General features: G+C 39.5%; 1 protein-coding gene across 2 annotated transcripts in view; it reads right to left on the bottom strand.

Annotated features, from left to right (window-relative positions):
* Nucleotides 1-18,430, bottom strand: part of STK39 (serine/threonine kinase 39) — a 295,573-nt gene that overhangs the window by 211,016 nt on the left and 66,127 nt on the right. Inside the window, exons 2-4 of one of the 2 annotated variants that reach the window (XM_030795817.1) lie at nt 18,292-18,404; nt 15,498-15,575; nt 3,579-3,687 (exon numbers count right to left, since the gene is read on the bottom strand). In XM_030795817.1, coding sequence (XP_030651677.1) covers nt 3,579-3,687; nt 15,498-15,518 — 130 coding nt within the window. In that variant the 5' untranslated portion in view covers nt 15,519-15,575; nt 18,292-18,404. The remainder of the gene's footprint in view (nt 1-3,578; nt 3,688-15,497; nt 15,576-18,291; nt 18,405-18,430) is intronic. The other variant, XM_030795816.1, reaches the window with a different exon arrangement.

The raw sequence follows: 18,430 nt of genomic DNA, 5'->3' as shown, positions 1-18,430 counted from the left end.
GGTCAGGAGATCGAGACCACGGTGAAACCCTGTCTCTACTAAAAATACAAAAAATTAGCCGGGCGTGGTGGCGGGCGCCTGTAGTCCCAGCTACTCGGAGAGGCTGAGGCAGGAGAATGGCGTGAACCCAGGAGGCGGAGCTTGCAGTGAGCCGAGATTGCACCACTGCACTCCAGCCTGGGCGACAGAGCAAGACTCCGTCTCAAAAAAAAAAAAAAAAAAAAAAAAAAAAAAAAAAAATTAAATTAAATGGAAACATCAATATATGGGCTTTATTTAATGCGAATATTCCCAAGGCAAACAAACAATTGAATGGGAGCCCCATGACCAAAAACACTAAATCCAAGTCTGCAAGAGCATTTTCAGTGTGAATTTAATGAGAAGGATTCTGGGTCAGGGACCAGAAGGCTGTGGATGGTCATTCCATGGTTGGCTCCTTTTCCCTAGAAATACCGGTTCCAGTATTTCTCCCAAAAATTCCTAAGAGCAACCCTCCAAAGAGGGTGCAAAAAGTCTGAAGTGACAAAGAAAGGAGTATGAGGCCAGGAGGAAAGGCAGAAGTGAACTGCTGAGAGAAAAAAAAACAACTCTTTGAGGGCCTAAATCACAGTTGGGAGGGGGAAAGAAGTATGTTGTTTCTAGACCTCTGCTTATAACCGGAAGATTCCTTCCTGTGACACTACATGATCTTTATTTTCTTTCCTTCTTTTTCTTTTTTTATTTGAGACAGAGTCTGCCTCTGTCATGTAAGCTGGAGTGCCGTGGAGCAATCACAGCTCACTGCAGCCTCAACTTCCCAGGCTCAAGCGATCCTCCCACCTCAGCCTCCCAAGTAGCTGGGACTACAAGTACATGCCACCACGCCTGGCTAATTTTTGTATTTTTTGTAGAGATGGGGTCTTACCATGTGGCCCATGCTGGTCTTGAACTTCTGGGCTTAAGTGATCTGCTCACCTTGGCTTCCCAAAGTGCTGGGCTTATAGGCATAAGCCACTGAGCCTGGCTGATCTTTATTTCATTTACCTGATATATTTGAGGCACTAACACAATAAACAAACAAATACCTAGTACTTTGTTACCATATACAGATTAGTATCCTTGGCACTGTGAATTCATGTTTCAACACATATTAATTAGTATTCCAAACCCCTGGGTCAGTTTAAAAGCCAAAATTACCTGGGGGTTTGACATTTCTGAAGAGTTAACAAACGGCTTACCTCAGGACCTGAATTTGGCTCTAGGCTCTTTATAATTAACTAAGAGGATTGAGCTTCCCCATCAGATATAGCTGCCTGCCCCTCATTAAGAGATTCAATGTAATGAAACAGAAGAAAACAAATGCATGTTTTTCCCCAGAGGAAGAAAAAAAAACTCTGTTTATTTGTTGCCTCTTAGATTTTTGTGTCATTTAAAAAATGGTAATTCCAAAAACATTTTCTTTTTATTGTATAAGGATATACCACACATGCATGCATTTCTGCCCTGCTAAGAGAAAAATGGACAAGAGTCCACGTCTGCCCACGTCCTCACCTGTGGAAACCCGTTTAAAACCTGTTCTTACCTAAAGCCCAGAGGCTAAATTGGACTCTTAAAAAGACAAAGAAATTTTCTGTCAGATCCTGCTCAGAAAACAGAAGATTCTCAGCTTCATAAAAGCAAAAGGTAAAATCTTCAGCTTGAGCAGAGCATTTGGGACTATTCAGGGTCTCGAGTCACCAGAATTTCTCATTTCCCCAGAGTTGGTGGAACCCCACAAAAAGAGAATGGCTTAAGATCATCTTGCTGGCAAAGCACAAGTTCCTCTGCTGAATAAAGGGGCGGTCCCAGCACTCAACACTGCAGTCCAGCTCTGGCAGGCTCCTTTTTCTTTTTTTCTTTTTAATTAAAAACTGAAGTAGGCACTCAAGGAAACAATGACTAATAAGACTGAGGAAGACTGAAAACAGAACAGAACTAAGCTCTCCAGGGCTCCCCACTGAGACCTACACAAGCAGACCCAAGCCAATTACAATGCCTTCGTCATCTCATTTTTGGGCTTCTGCTTCATCCAAGGGAGTTTCTTTTTTAAAAAAGGAAAACATTAAGACACCTCCCTCGACATCTGCAGATTAAAATGGGCTCTATCATATAAATTCTGCTATGCTAGTTTTGTGTCGTCCAGGCACAGCAAAATGTTCTCCTCTGATCCTAAACCATACTTCATGTCTCAGAAAGATACACAGAGAATGAAGCCCTCTAAAGAGAACACACCAGAGATGTGAGTATGCTGGGCGTTCCCAAGGAAATCACTTGGGCTTTCTAAGCTGCAGTGCCCATGTCTGCAAAACAAAGGTGTAAATACGTGCAGCACGGCATACTAATTTTTAAGTCAACAGATTTTAGAGTCACAAATTCCAGCACCAACATTTACTGTGTGTGTGACCTTGGGCAAGTTGCTAAACTCCCTTGAGATTTGGTGTAATTTCTGAAAAACAGGGATGGTGACACAGGCCATTCAGGGATACTGTCAAGATTAAATGTGATAAGGTCAGTAAATTGCTTTGGACAGGATCTAGCCACAGATTAAGTGTTCAAAAAAGGCAATGGTTATCATTATCATTCCCTCACTGATAATGATGTTAGAAGATTAAAAGAAATAAAATACAGGATGTGAAAGCACCTTGTAAATTAAATTGTCAATGGCTTGCATCACTGCAGGGATCTAAAGCTAGAGAGAGGAAGTGACTTTCCCTTCCCAAATCCAACAATAGGATGAGAATAGTGCCACTTCTGATCAACACTGCAAGTGAATATGTAGCACACATTTCTCCCCATGTCAACTGGAACCACATTTAGTGAGCACCTACTGGGTGCCAAGCTCAATGAATTCAAAGTGCATTAGACAATCTTCACGAAGTCCACAACCTAAATATGCACTGTCCAATACTGGAGCCATACAAGGTGATTTAAATGTAAGTTAATTAAAATTGAATACTCAGTCCCTCAGTCACACTAGCCACATGTCAAGTGCTTAAGAGTCACATGAGATTAGTAAAAAGTAGATAGCAGCGCCTCAGAACATTTCCATCATCACAGAACATTCTGATAAACGGCACTGAGATAATTCAGCAAACTGCAATGTGTTAATGACCTGAACAATGTTAAAAAGAAAGGACTCAAGGAGAAAGGACTGACTAACTTTTTTGAAGAGTAAGCGGTGACTGTGGAGAGGATGTGACCTTTTAGGCCTGAGCACATGGAAAACAAAGGAGAGCTGCAAGGCTGAGAAAGAGGACAGGTCAGGGGCAAAGGCATGAGAGCACATAATACATTCCGGGGGCTGCCTCTCAACCTAGAAGGTCGGGCATTTCATACCTGGAGAAGAGGACATACATATTCTCGGAAGTTAAGCAAAATTATGAAAAGCTTTGAAGATCAATGTGAAGCAATCTGGACGTTATCCTCTAGGCAATGAGAAACCAAACAAACTTTCAAACACAGAGAGAGAAAGGATTCAATCTAAAGTCTTCTCCAACATGCTGGTTCCAACAAAAGGAGAGAAAACAAGCAAACAAGTAACAACAACAAAATCCACTTACCTCCACTTAGTAATTTCATGACCAGCCAAAGTTCATCTTTGACCACAAAAGAGGTGTAATAGGTCACTACGTTGGGATGGCTGCACTGACTCATGGCTTGAATTTCTTTCTATAAAAAGAGCAAAACATGACATAGTACCACGGGGTGAAAGGTGGCAAGCAAAACACAAGTGAATCACAGTTGAGTACCTGGGTAACTTTCCTACTCGAAAGCCTACCTGAGGGGCTGCCTATGCCATTACTTCAAAGAAGGTATATAAGGACCAACTCTCTCACCCACATTATCAACACAGATTAGACAGTTCTCTGCAGGAGACCACAGAGCCCTGTGGGCCAGCCACCAGACACAGGAACTTCGGATCACTGTTATCACCCAGATGACCCCCCAACTCTGCCAGCAGAGAGCCCTGCCACATAGGACTAAGAGCCTTATACCTGAACTGAAGGCTTGACAGGGAGATAAAAGACTGGGTGAGTTACTAGGACACCTGCATCCTGGTGCCAGCCTGAACTCTGGTGGATCTTAGCTCCTCCCTCATCCAAAAAACAACAACAAAACTGTCTCTGTTTCTCAGGACTGCTGTGATGGTAAATAAGAAAATACATTTGAAAATGCTACAGTATTATTTCCAAGCTATCTGCCATAGTAGATATTCCATTAACTAAAAAAATGAGGTGGCAGGGAAGAGAGCGGCAGGCGAAGTAAAACAAGCTTGGGAAAGATCAGATACTATATCTCATTCTAAAAGAATCACAGGGAATATTAGTACTGTCAAAGGCTCTGAGAAGTCCTGCAGTAGATAAACTGCCATAGTTTAATCCATATTAACAAAGCAGGAAAAGAATGCTTTGTGGGTCACATCTTGGAAACACTGCTATAGAGAATAAAATAGATTTTATTCTTTGTTGTTTTATATAAAGACATAAAACAACAAAGCTGGGAAATAAAACAAATAGAAACTTTCAATAAACCACATTTTTCTGGAATATTCAGTTTCATATTGATTTCAGTTTGTCGTTTTAAGTTATTGCTGGATGACTCCCATAAAAGCTTCAGTCTAATGTAACTCTCAATCAAAGGCACCAGACCAGTGTAACTCACTTTCAAGGTGCTACAAAAAGGACAAGAATAACCTAAATGATCAAAGAAACCTCATTTTTGCCATTATGTATTGATGAAAGAAGAGTACATTTATGCATCCTATGAATATATTCAATAATAATAAGCTTCGCGTTAACTCAAAGTTACCCAAGTAGAACATCTCAATTTGGACGTTATCTTTGCTTGTCCAGTACTGCCTAATCCTCATACTACTAAAAAGATCCTATATATCCAACAACTTGGCCAAAATTCTGTAACATGTAACACTCGTACGTTCCCTAATATATATGTTTATTTAAAGTGCTTTTGGCTGGGCACAGTGGCTCACACGTGTAATCCCAACACTTTGGGAGGCCGCAGCAGGTGGATCACCCGAGGTCAGGAGTTCAAGATCAGCCTGGCCAACATGAGGAAACATTGTCTCTACAAAAAAATTAGCTGAGTGTGGTGGTGTGTGCCTGTAGTCCCAGTGACTGAGGAAGCTGAGGAACGAGAATCACTCGAACCCGGGAAGTGGAGGTTGCAGTGAGCTGAGATCGTGCCACTGGACTCCAGCCTGAGTGACAAAGCAAGATTCTGTCTCAAAAAAAAAAATTTAAAAATAATAAAAATGAAGTGCTTTTAACCAAAGATAAACTCCTTACAAACTACTAATTTTTCTTTTTTCTTTTCAGTATATAACAATGTTTTTCCTTCATCATTCCCCTCATCCATTTGACCGATCACAGGCTTTCTAAATCTGACACTTTTCAATTCAGCAACTCTTATCCTTTGAATAAGATCTGAAACCTGAGGTTCAGTTTCCATCTGTTTCCGGTATTAGGTTCTGATGCCATAAGACGCTTCTGAAGGAGAAATGGAACACTACCCTGGCCACTCCTATTTCAAGTCAATAGCATCTGCTCAGTGAGGGGATGGCCCACATGGAAAGTCTGTAGCATTAGGTAGGGTCCAGTTTAAACAGATGCCTAGTGTTCAAAGAAATGAGAACAATGTCTCTTAAATGCAGCTGTGCTCTAAATGTAAGTGAATGCTTTTCTAGTACTGTAACTCCAAACTTTTAAATAATTTATCAAAATGCACAAAGCAACTAATGGTCATACAAAAGGAAATTCTTTTACATTGAAGGCAAGGTTGAGTCAGTCTAGAAAAACACACTTTTTAGCCCTTTGCATTTAGATGGCCAGTATCACTTCCCACCCAGAGTATCAGGTTCTCTGACTTTGCAGTGAGCGTGTGTGTATGTGTGTGTGTATGTGTGTGTGTAACTCCTTTAGAAAACCTGTAGAACCTATAGATATAACTTAGCAAATTCTATTCCTTCAAAACTCTGAGTCTTAGAGACACCATCTGGACATTAAAAGGTTCCAGAATTTAAATGAGCGGGGGATGAGGGGTCACAGATACTGCCATACCAACACAACCACAGGAGCAGTATAAGGACAGGTAAAAGAAGGGGCAGGGGGCCCGAGAGTGGCTTTGCATCAGTTTGATCACTCAATCTCACATTCTTCTTCTATGCAGCTGAGCCGTCCCTCTTCACTTCTTGGCTAGGGGGTCCATGTCCCCAACTCCTGCACCATCCATTGTCCTGCACAGCAGCTTTTCCACAAGCATCAATGCTTAAGGACATGATGAAACTCGCCTTAGGGAGAAACACCTGTCGCTCTGTCTTGGGATATGAACTGTGCTATCACTGATCCCCAGGGTAAGTAATATTTCCACATAAAGTTAAAAACCTGAAAACTAGCAATCTTTCCACAAAACTATCCCCTCCATTCTTTTCAAAACAATGATGGGTGTTATTTGAATGCTCCCTTGGTAACAATCTATCAGGTAAATTATCTAAGCTTTTCCTAATGCCCTAACCGCATTCATATGGTTAGGAAAAGACATTCATTACCAGACATATTTGTTTGTCCCTATCCCTAAAAATGACAAAACTATTGCCTAAAGATGAACAACTTGAAAATATAAAAATGTTTTAGCTGATTCTTTCGACAGAATGAATGGGTTCCAACATCCTATTCTCTTAATTAGGTCACAACCTGAGGCAGAAGCGTGAGTTAAATGGTGCTTCCCTAATTTGGATGGACATGTAGATCACCTCAGCAATTTGCTAAGATGCAGATTCCCATTCCGAAGGGCTGCGGTGCAGCCTGAGAATCTGCATTTCTAGCAGGCTTCCATGTGATGCTGATGCTGTGGGCCCAGAAACCAGACTTTGAGCCGCCAAGTGGTAGACTGAGCTTTGAAAGAAGGCAGAGAGGAAGGTTGGGGGATGTGAGAGGAGGGACACAGATGACTGCAATGAAGCCGACAGTGTCAAAAGTGCCCAGTAGGGGGTCTGGCCGACAGTACCGCCTGGCTGAGTCTAACTGGAGGACAGTCTAACTGGAGGAGAGGGGTAAGAAGCAAAGCTGGAAATAAGGGAGACTGTTGTACTAAAGTGGTATGAATTTCACGAGGACAGAAAAGGGTAAAAACTTCATTGAGATTTAAAAAAGAAACACAAGCCAACAAACAAAAAAATATCCCACGAGGTCAAAGATGGGAGAAATTACAGAACTCTGAAATCCAGGCAACACATTTGCCAAAGATATAGTCAAGGAATTGAACACAGTGGCTCCCTTGGAAACCTAGGAAATGAGACTTAGACATGTCACAAGCACCAAGCCAAGCTATGGCACAGTAGTTAATCTTCTCTGAGGCTGACAGAGCTGTTCATGCATCTCCATCTGAAATGCATCACAAGTGAAATTTCACAAGAGTGGGAAGACCAACCTTAAAATGGGGTAGCATGGAAGATCCCCTATCCATCTGCTAGAACTGAAGTGGCAGCCACAGCAGCACCCCTCTGCAGGGAGCCATGTGCAAGAAAGACATATCAAAGAAGGACACCCACACCCTGCTGTTATGCCAGCCCTGCAAAATTTGCCAAACCAGACATTACGTGCGGCATGCTAGCTGTGGTGAGGAATACAAAATATATAAAGTATCCTACCCTACAAATATGAGGAGCTGGGAGGAAAAAAACTTCCCCTTCCCCCAAAAAATAACAGAACTGAAAAAAAAAAAATGGAAAAAAAAAACTTAATTTTTTTTTTTTTTAGACAATCGCGTTCTGTTGTCCAGGCTGGAGTGCAATGGCACAATCACAGCTCACAGAAGCTTCGGCCTTCCTGGCTCGAGCAATCTTCACACCTCAAGCCTCCTGAGTAGCAGGGGTGATGGGCACATGCTATCACGTCCAGCTAATTTTTTAAAATTTTTTGTAGAGACAGGGTCTCACTGTGTTGCACAGGCTGGTCTCGAGCTCCCGGGCTCAAGCAATCCTCCTCCTTGGTCTCCCAAAGTGCTGAAATTACAGCTGTGAGCCACTGTACCCTGCCATAACTAAATATAATAAGAGATTTTCTCATATTGCTATACGGCCTTTCATCTCCCCACAGAAAAAAAAAAAAAAAAAAAAAAAAAAAAACATTATTTCTCCTACAAATAGTACTGAGGCCAATCAGGAACTGTGATTAGCAAGGATCTGATCCTCCAGGATCTACTACAGAAGGACCGCACTCTATGTCACAGCTAGCTTGGCCCTGCCATTTACTGGCTTGATTACCTAGGCAGGTTATCCAACATCTTTGAGCCTCAGTTTCCTTTTCTGTAAAAGGAGATTACTACCATCTACATGAGATTATTGTGAGGTAGGGGAAATGAGATGTATAAAACTCCTTGCAGAATGCCTAGCACATAACACAAATGTTCAAAGTTAATTCAGTCTGTTCAATGTCTCACTTTCTTCTTTGCGTGTGAGAATCCCCCTAATCTCAAGTGTCCCAATTCCTGACTAAGCCTCAAAGGCACAGAGACAGACCATGGCAGCAGCCCTCAGTTTTTCCAATAGAAATGTCACAGGACACATCTGTTGGTCCCACTGGCTCAAGGAGTTTGCTGTAATGCATGGATAGGTCACTTAGTCATGAATTTTTAACCTCTACATTGTCCCAACCCATGTTTTTCCTAATTCACCCTGTATTTAATTTATACCACCTTGTCATACTTCATGTATCCTGGTAAATTGCCTCAAACTCTTCTGGAATAAGTTATCTAAATAGATACTTATGCAAAGGGTTCAGAACAAAGAGAAATAGTACAAGTTTAAAGATATAAGAATTAGAAAAAAGTTAAAACCTGATTTCTTTTGTTCCTAAGACCGTAAGATTCATAAAGCACTAAAAGGAAAGAGATTTTATTACTGAAAGGGAAGAGTTTAAATGATTCTGAATTCAAAATATTAAACTATACTTGACCAAATTTGCATATTTTACAACTTATACAAATCCTAAATAAATAAATTCTTCTTTATCTGATAATGATGGCAAAATATTCTACTCAAGTACTTAGTTAAGAAACCAAACCTACTCAAGCTCCAAAACTGTATGCAGTTAAATCTGAGGAGATACTTCTAACTTTATTCTAAAGCAATGGATCGCAACCTTGGCTGCATACTGAAATCACCTGGGGAGCTTTGAAAAACACCCATGCCTGAGTCCTGGCCCCAGGGAGGCTGCTGTAAATTAGTTTAGGAGACAGCCTGGGAATGAACATTTTCAGAAGCTCCCAGGTGGTTCTAATGTGCAGCCAAAGCTTAGAACCCCTACTTGCAAGCTAAGGGCTGAAGTGTATTTTTCTTTCAATGAAATGGTGAGAGAAACATCTAGCTCCCAGGCACATTTCCCCACTGCGATGCAATCAACAAAGGAAATCTATGTACAATGTACAAATACTATCAAATAAAACATCTACTTCCAAATGCAAGAGATGACCAAATACATCTGTAAAATGTATGCAATACCCTCGAAACATTTAAAGAATTCTTTAAATGGTATAGGAGTAATCTTGTTAAATAAAAACACTTTTCAGAAAGTCATTCTCCAGCATGCACTTCTTTTAGCAGCATTATGAAAGGTAACCTAATCAATATTCACAAATAACCAAATACTGTAAGTAGCAGGTGTAACCAAAAACAAATTTCAATGATTTCAAATGTCAACCAAGACATGTAAGAACAGGATTAATAAAGCTCTTAGAAGAGCAACGTATTTTTCTGGACTGTCATTTTCAATCATGAAAATGTCATTGTGAATTTTTCTTATTTTTATTTTTATTTATTTATTTATTTATTCATTTTGAGATGGAGTTTTGCTCTTGTCGCCCAGGCTAGAGTGCAATGGCACAATCTCGGCTCACTGCAACCTCTGCCTCCCTGGTTCAAGTGATTCTCCTGCCTCAGCCTCCCGAGTAGCTGGAATTACAGGTGTGTACCACCTAATTTTTATGTTTTTAGTAGAGACAGGGTTTCACCATGTTGGCCAGGCTGGTCTTGAACTCCTCACCTCAGGTGATCCACCTGCCTCAGCCTCCCAAAGTGCTGGGATTACAGGCGTGAGCCACCGTGCCCAGTCATGAATTTTTTTAATTGTAAAAATGATATACCATTTATACAGCAAACTCTTGCCTCCTTTATAAGAAAAGTACCAGCAGAGAAAAACCTATTCAAGGAAGAGTCAAACATTTTGTCTTGTACCACTTACAAATCAATCAACGAATGTCCTTTGCCACTTAACTTTACAATTATTTTCATGTGATTTGGTGTCTGAATTTACCGAAGTATAGTCCAATGGAAGGCAGGTTTACAAATGGGAACTAGGTATTTTGAATAAAGAGAAACATTTTTAAGAAATCAGGAAAAGGGAAGCATAAATTTTGTGATAGCCTTAATTGGTGTTTGTAGAGAAGTTTTTAAAACTAGGGAGGAGCAGTTATAAAAGTGTAAAGTGTCAGGGCAATGTGAGGTCTGGAAAATCTCTCAGAAGTAGCAGAGAAATCCTGATGGGCAAACATCTACTTGCTAACAGAACAGAATGAATATCCCAAGGCCTACTTGCTTCGTTATAATGTCATGAAATTGGGTGCTCTGCAAAAACTGTCTTAAAAAACTAAATAAATTTGCTCGGAAATGAAGAAGCCACATGTATAGTTATTTTTTTCAGATGAAACAAGGAGGAGAAAGCAAAAAATACAGTAGTGATACTGAAATACTATATGAAAACTCAATAGGAAGGTGCCATTTTCTTTTACAGTTAGCTAAAAAAGTTATTCAACAAACAATAATGATGTCTTTTGGGCTCTAAAAGTGCTGAGAGTGCCACAGTGGAATCAGAATCAGACTCAGGTATGAACAATCGCTTTTTGACCATGAAATTGTGACTGGGAATACAGAAAAAATTCAAATTGAAGATGTCATCAAAAACAGAAATAGATGGCCAGCCTGGCAGCATGCACCTGTAATGACAACTACTCAACAAGCTGAGGTGGAAGGATCACTTGAGCCCACGAGTTCGAGGGCAGCCTGGGCAACATAGCAAGTCTCCATCTCTTAAAAAACAAAAACAAAAAAACAAAAAACCAGAAACAGGAAGAACTTTTCTTGTCAGCCAAATTGTACTGCTGGAAACCTGGAGGCCAACTTTTACCATTGCTGCTGTATTTGGGTTCACCACCACACAGTGACAACATAGGGTGCAACGTGTCTTCTTTTTGTGGTATCCCCTGTGGCACCCTGGATACTGTGTGCCATCTGGGGTTCTGCCAGGGAACAACCCTCCTGCAAAAGCAGCACAGACTCCTCTTAATACTCTCCAACCTTTCTCCTGAGGATTCCACAGCCCTCCTTTTTCAGCAACAGCTTAATTAATTATGGAAATAACCAAACCAAAATAAGAATGACAATAACATAGGAAAGAACTAAAGCATTTGTCTCAACCTAAGCAACATTTTCCTGAAGTCTAGGAGGATGGCAAAAGTGAGATATTAAAAAAGAAGTAACTAAAATTATATTCAATCTGGGCATGTTTTCCCCATTTTCTCCTACTCTGAAAATGAGTGTGTGCTGGGTCCCTGTTACTGAAAACATATAAGCCCCAAAACATAAGTGTTTCTGCAATGTTAATTTTTTCTTTCTTTTTGAAAAAATAGCATGAGATGTTAGCCATTTTAATGAGCTATTTCTAACAAATGTAGAAAACACTTAAAAGTAAATTCAATTAGTATATTTAATTAGTATCCAAATAAGCTACATAACTTTTAAATTTGATGTTCCAAAAATAAAAGTTGTTTTCTCCAACCAAATTATACATGTTCCTAAGCTAATATAACTTTAGTGCTCTAAAAATGTTAGTTTTGCATATACAGTATAGTATTTATTCTCTAATTCCTTAAGAATGCTTTGTGCTTTCAAAATATCCAAAAATTTTCTATTTCCAATCCTGCCCTCATTTGGACTATACCTGGATAATCATAAACACCAAATTATGTGAAAATAGTTACAAAGTTAAGTTGCAAGAGACAGATAATAGCACAAAACTTAATGGTCGAGACTTGAAATGCTCGAAATAGTACTACAAATTATATTAAAATAATTACAAAACTAATTTGAGACAGATGACAGAACAAAACTTAATGGTTGAAACCTGAAATGCTCAAAACAGTACTATATTCAGTGAAGCAGGCTTGCATGTTAATGCTATATCCTTAATATAAAAAACTCTACAACAAATAGCTAAATGCAATTTGTTACCACATATGATGAATGAGCTGGGATATGAATTATTAATTTACTAATTAGAAAATTCTTAACTTCAAAAAGAATGGAAACATACTTTTGTAGATGCAATAAAGAAAACACACACATACAAAATTATACTGTTTTAGGGTCAACTTAAAAAGATGGAAGTTTTTTAATCACTATCTTTCTAGAATAAACAAGATTTGCAAAAGTATTAACATAATTCCATAAATTTGCTAAAACACTGCAAAAAAGGTCTTGAGAGTTTTTCCCCCCCTTAAACTTCAATTAAAAGGAAGAGAAAAAAATAACTTCTGACTGGAGGAACTGCTCAGAGGTCACCAAATCTTTTAAATTAAAAAGGATGAGAGCAACCTGCATCAGATAATGGTTAGGGATAACAGTTCTTCTCAAATGATCATGAAGCCACAAAGATATCTAGAGCTTTATTCTCCAATACCCACAAATCATAGCTAACTCACTTCTCTAAGGAGAGGGAGGGAGATGGGGAGGGGAGGAGAGGAGGGGAGGAGAGGAAGGGAGGGAGGGAGTGAGTGAATAGTAGATCAAGAGAAAGGAGAAACAATAAAACAACACTACAGCAGAAAGCAAAATGAGGGCAGTGGCTTTGTTCTGAGGAAAAAGTTCTTGATTTTATCTATAAATACCGTCAGTGAGATAGACCAAAATCCCTAGAGAAAGATGATACAGGAAGAAAAAAGCAGATGCCAGTTGAAGACTATTGAACGACAGAGAAACTCTTTCATTATGTTCATAGGAGAAAAAAATGATAAACTGTGTACCCAAATCTATGAATTTACAGTAGATTTCTGCTATCATACCGTAATGCTATAGTGAATTGACTCTATCCTGAATTATCATGCATGATTTGCTAGTAATTAGTATTTTTATTTAAGTGAATTGAAAAGGGGGTTTTGTTAATATACTTTTAAATACATAGATTCATAGCACTTGGGTAATAAAAATAAAATTTTGCCAGAATTTCTCATCACACAAATAAGGACCAGTGGTGAAGGTGATTTTTCCAGAATGAGCAGTTCTGCAGGGGAGTCAAGTAAAGAAAGCAAGCCCCCTGACCCAGGGAGTTCCTTTCCTTCTATAACAAGGATCAACATTCATCACTTTTTTATAGCCAGTGTTTTCTTGAAATGGCTTTGTTCACATATGGAATTCACATATGGAAATTATGGAATAAGCATTCCATAATTTCATAATGTAATCAGTTAATTATTTCTTTCATTTTTTTAATGACACAAATGCTTTGCCTGGTCCCTGGGCCATGATTTCTCCTATGACTCTCCTGCCCCTGAGAATTAAACTGTAAATTTTGATGGCATTGATGTGTGTGTAGGAATGAGCAAATGAGGCTGAATTCTCTGTGAATGGGTACCAAAGGCAGACTAGAAATATGAGAACTTGAGGCAATAGGAAAAAATTGAAAGGGATCTATTTAAAGTCTAAAAGTCATAAAGTCAAATAAGGTGATGAACCAAAATGTTCATCAATCCCTGGATAAAGTAGAGTAACCTGAACATCACAAAAAGTGGGGTTAGGGTAAATAGAAGGAAGGACTGTTATATTTATGGATTTCATTTTGTCACCTGGTGATAAAGGCTGAAAAGACACATGACTGCAAGAAAAAGCACTCATGTGATGGATTTTAAGGGAAGTCAAGAGTGCCCCAGGGTAGCATCCCTAGCCTTTGAGGTTGACCACAAACCAGAGAACCAAGCTCTTGCAGGAAACCTCAAGGCCATCTTGACACAGAATATACTAGTCTGCAAGACAATGGGTCAGATCCATTGAGCAAATCTTAAATTCCTATTGGAAAGCAGGAACTCCCTCAAGGGAATACATATTAGACAAAAGTAAACTGGTCATCTGCTAAACCATTTCTGGGCAAATAAAGACAAAAGGTCCAGAAAAACATTTCTTAGTTCGAAAATCTCACCAACCCAAAACAAAAATGAAGAGACTCATTCACTAGTCCATGGTCTCCCCCAAAAATAGGAATCCATTCTGTTTTCCCATCACCGAAGTCAGTGCCTAGCATCTAATGGGGTTTGATAATTCTGGTGTTAACAAGTTCTGCTCTAAAACTGTAAGTATCTCCTAGAGAGCATTAAACTAGTTATAATTAGTCATTTACACCATCAATGGGCTTGACAAATGTGGAGTTAACAACAAATGTGGGGTTAACAAATTTCAGAAATTATCAAAGCATCTATGTGGCGCAGTAAGGAATACAGAACAAACCAGAACATATCCTTGGCTCCTGGAAAACTAAACACTAAGATCATTATACCTTCAGAGATCAGAATACAGTTAAAAGGCCAAACTCCAAAACATACATGAAAATTCAAAAGAATAAACAAAAAAGGATTAGATTAATTGCTATTCATATCATACCAAGAAAAACATTTATTTGGGAGTGTTCTAATCTAATTGCTGCTAAACTAAAATGAATTTTTAGTGGGCATAAAGCCTTGTACTCTCATATACACACCCAAAAGTCATCCTTTTGATGGGCTTAAGCATAATACAGAAACTCAGTAAGTATTTACCAAATAAATAAATAAATGCCTATTTGATCTGTAACTAACTTATCTTTGCAGAATATTACAGTACTCATTTCAAGAGTATAAATCTGAATCATCAATTATTTAGCACCAATGATCTTATCTAACACTTCTTTTCCTCTCCTCATTCACAGAGAAACTGACACTGTAATTAGCACTTCCCTTCAGAAATGATGACCGCTTGACTCCTTCTTCAGCAAACCCTGGATCCAGCTCCATGACCTACAGGAAATTCAACTGCCAGCCCCTACCACATAAAGAAGTAGAGTTCTGGCCCAGTTGTCTAAAACTGTTGTGTGCCATCAATTCTGACCTGTGTGTGTAAATCCCCCTTTATTATGGGACAAAGGGAGTGGGGACAGGATGGGGATAGGTATTCAGTGGGGGCTGAGCTGGGAGTGGGGGTCAGGAGGTGATACAGTTTCATCAAGGGAGAAACATGTCCCAGTGGCCAACAAATAGTTGATAATTGTGATTTCTATGACACAACACTCTCACAAGAAAAGATCCCAGTGGCCATTGTTTCTTCTAGGAACAATGGTTTCCAGTTAACACATGGCACAGTCTGTGAGATGATGCAGTGCACTGACCTGTATATAATACACATTCATGGAATTAAAGGATTATTAGGATACCGGATGTCCAAACACTGCCAAAATGTGAGCCCTCTGAAATAATAAAAGTGCAAGCAACAGCAGTATTAGACATTGAAAAGATGAAAGCAACTGTGCTCCACACGATCTCATGTGCCAATAACTGGGCTACAGAAGCCTGGCAAATCAGGCAGGCTATACTCTGTAAATTCTATTTATTTTTGTTTGAAAAGGACCTGAGAGTTGTACATCCTAAAGAACCATAGCCATTTCCCCCCTCTCTAAATATATGAACACACCAAAAGGTCAAAGGTTCAAAGATAAGGAAAGATCAAAGCAATAAATCAATATAAAACGAAAAATAAATAATGCAAATATATTATACTCTATTGCAACACGGGCATTAAGAAAAGAAAATAAGAATGAGAAAATAAATTAACTCCTAATAAGCAAACTCATAAATCCTAAGACCTCAGACAAATGGAGCAAAGCACAAAGCCACAAAAGCACCAGTCCTTAGATAGACAGCTCTACCTAAGTTACAAGTAGCTCCAAATGACACTGCTATGCTTACTGGTTCCAGGAAAACAAAGGAAAGAAACCGGAATGACCAGCCTCCCTGCTGACCTCCACCCAGGCGTTTACACAGTTACCATCACTGGACACTGTGGAGGAAACGCCAGCAGAGGGAAACGTGAAGGCTGTGGGCAACTGAGGGCTTGGTAGAGACCAGAGACCATAGCATCAAACCAGAAGGCAGGCTCCAGAACTGTCAGGCACAAGTACACACAAGCCTTACACATATTCTGTATCAATATTCTGCTAATGGCAAAAAAATGGCTGAGACCTCTAAGAATACCACAATCAAACACAAGTATCAGCCGGGCACGGTGGCTCACATCTGTAATCCCTGCACTTTGGGAGGCCGAGGCGGACGGATCACCTGAGGTCAGGGGTTCGAGACCAGCCTGGCCAACATGGCGAAACCTTGTCTCCACTAAAAATACAAAAATTAGCTGGGCGTGGTGGTGCATGCCTGTAATCCCAGCTACTCGGGAGGCTAAAGCAGGAGAATCACTTGAACCCAGGAGGCAGAGGTTGCAGTGGGCCGAAACCACGCCACTACACTCCAGCCTGGGCAACAGAGTAACACTCCATCTCAAAAAAAAAAAAAAACAAAAAAAAAACACAACTATCATAGGCAAATTCTTGAGTGATACATCCAAACAGTACATACATTTAACTGCATACTCCAAATTTTTTTTTAAATGTTAAAGTACACTTATGCATAGCCACAGAATTTTAGGATTCCTAAAGGGATCTTAGAAGAAAACTTCCAATTCAACTCTTTTTAAATCACGCAGAGCTGTTGTGTAACTCTACTAAAGTGAAAACAAGTTTAGTTGCAGAAGTAGGACCCAACTCTCCCCACAGTTTATTAAATGGTTTTTCCAACTCAGAGAAAGTGACCTTGAAAACTGGTTGGGTGACAAAGGCACAATATTACTGGTCACTAGGATAGCACGCAACAGACAAGTAGCATGCAGTAGGAATTTCAGTAAGAACAAAGCACAGCTGAAATTTCAAGGTCCGTAAAAGCCTTAAATGTATGCAAATTTCAAAAATTAACATTAAATTGTGGAAGCCCTGGTTCTCTTCTGAGTTTTAGCGGGCAATCCATTGCTTCAATAAAACCCAATGAAATCTATGCATTGTGTAGCCCAATTTAAAATGTAAGGCCAAACAGATCTGGAAAAGTACAGCTTTATTCTTGTACTTAATTTATACTATACTGTACTGTAATTAAGCCTAAAATAAAAGCTATATTCTGAGTAAAGACAAAAAGCTGTTGTTAATGACATTCCATTCTCAATGTAGACTGTAACAAAAGCCTTCTTCATTTGCAGCCAACTGTCATTATACTTTGTAGCTTGTATGGAGCTACTGGACTAATATTTGTACTGGGATTAGCGTGGGGATAACCAATCAGTTAACTCCTCCACTGCAGTTTTCTATTATCCTCAAATAAATGGCCAAAAGGGAAAAAAAGAAAATTGGCCGGTAGAACAACAACGATATTTATGAGATTAAACCCTCAAACCCTTCACAGTTTGCCGGGCAACTAATAACCGTTTGCCAAGCTGTTCATTTAATAATGAGTCAGCTAAGCCAAAAGCAAATGTTCCTTCAACCAACCATTGCCACTATAGTCATATCCACACTGACAAGCTCCGATTATTTATATAAGGTACTCATTTAGAATAAGAAGTACAAATTGCCACATTAAGAAAAACAAACTCCTCTCATTAGCCAAATGAAAGCTACAGAGCATTTAAAAAAAAAAATTCAAATTTGTGTGATGCTATAATTTATGAAAGCTAAAATGATCAACAAATAGTTTGGGAGACAACTTCCATTTGTGTCACACATTCTAGATGGAGGGCCAGAAGCTCACCATCCAAAACTGCTGTCAGTAATCCTGTCACGTTAGGTCACGCCACAGTGTGTGCCCTTGATACAGCAAGGAGTGCCAACGCTGAGGCCATTCTCACCTTGGGATTATTCGAACTGAACAAAATACTGTTTCTCAAAGCAAGGGAAGGTGTTCATTATACAACACAATCATAAGGTACAGTCCCATTAATCTGGGGAGCAGGAAGTGGTAGGGGCTGCTTTCCAAGAAATGCATAAGTCAAAATAGGAGACAACGCCTTGCTCTTCTCCCAACCATCCCCATATACTCATAGATTAAGAAAAGCAACCAGCAGGTATTCCCTGCACTGTTACTTACTAATAGTTCATCCATACTGGTCTGGCATTTTTCCAAGTTGATCCGTTTTATTGCTACACGTTCTTGCCTGGGTTTGCATAGGGCTGCCTGAACCACAGCAGTAGCTCCACTGCCTGCAATGAAATAAAAACAACATCAG

The sequence above is a fragment of the Nomascus leucogenys genome, chromosome 17, assembly GCF_006542625.1.
Source record: "Nomascus leucogenys isolate Asia chromosome 17, Asia_NLE_v1, whole genome shotgun sequence".
Taxonomy (NCBI): domain Eukaryota; kingdom Metazoa; phylum Chordata; class Mammalia; order Primates; family Hylobatidae; genus Nomascus; species Nomascus leucogenys.
Note: the sequence above shows the minus strand (reverse complement) of the source record. Positions and strands in the feature narration are given on the sequence as shown.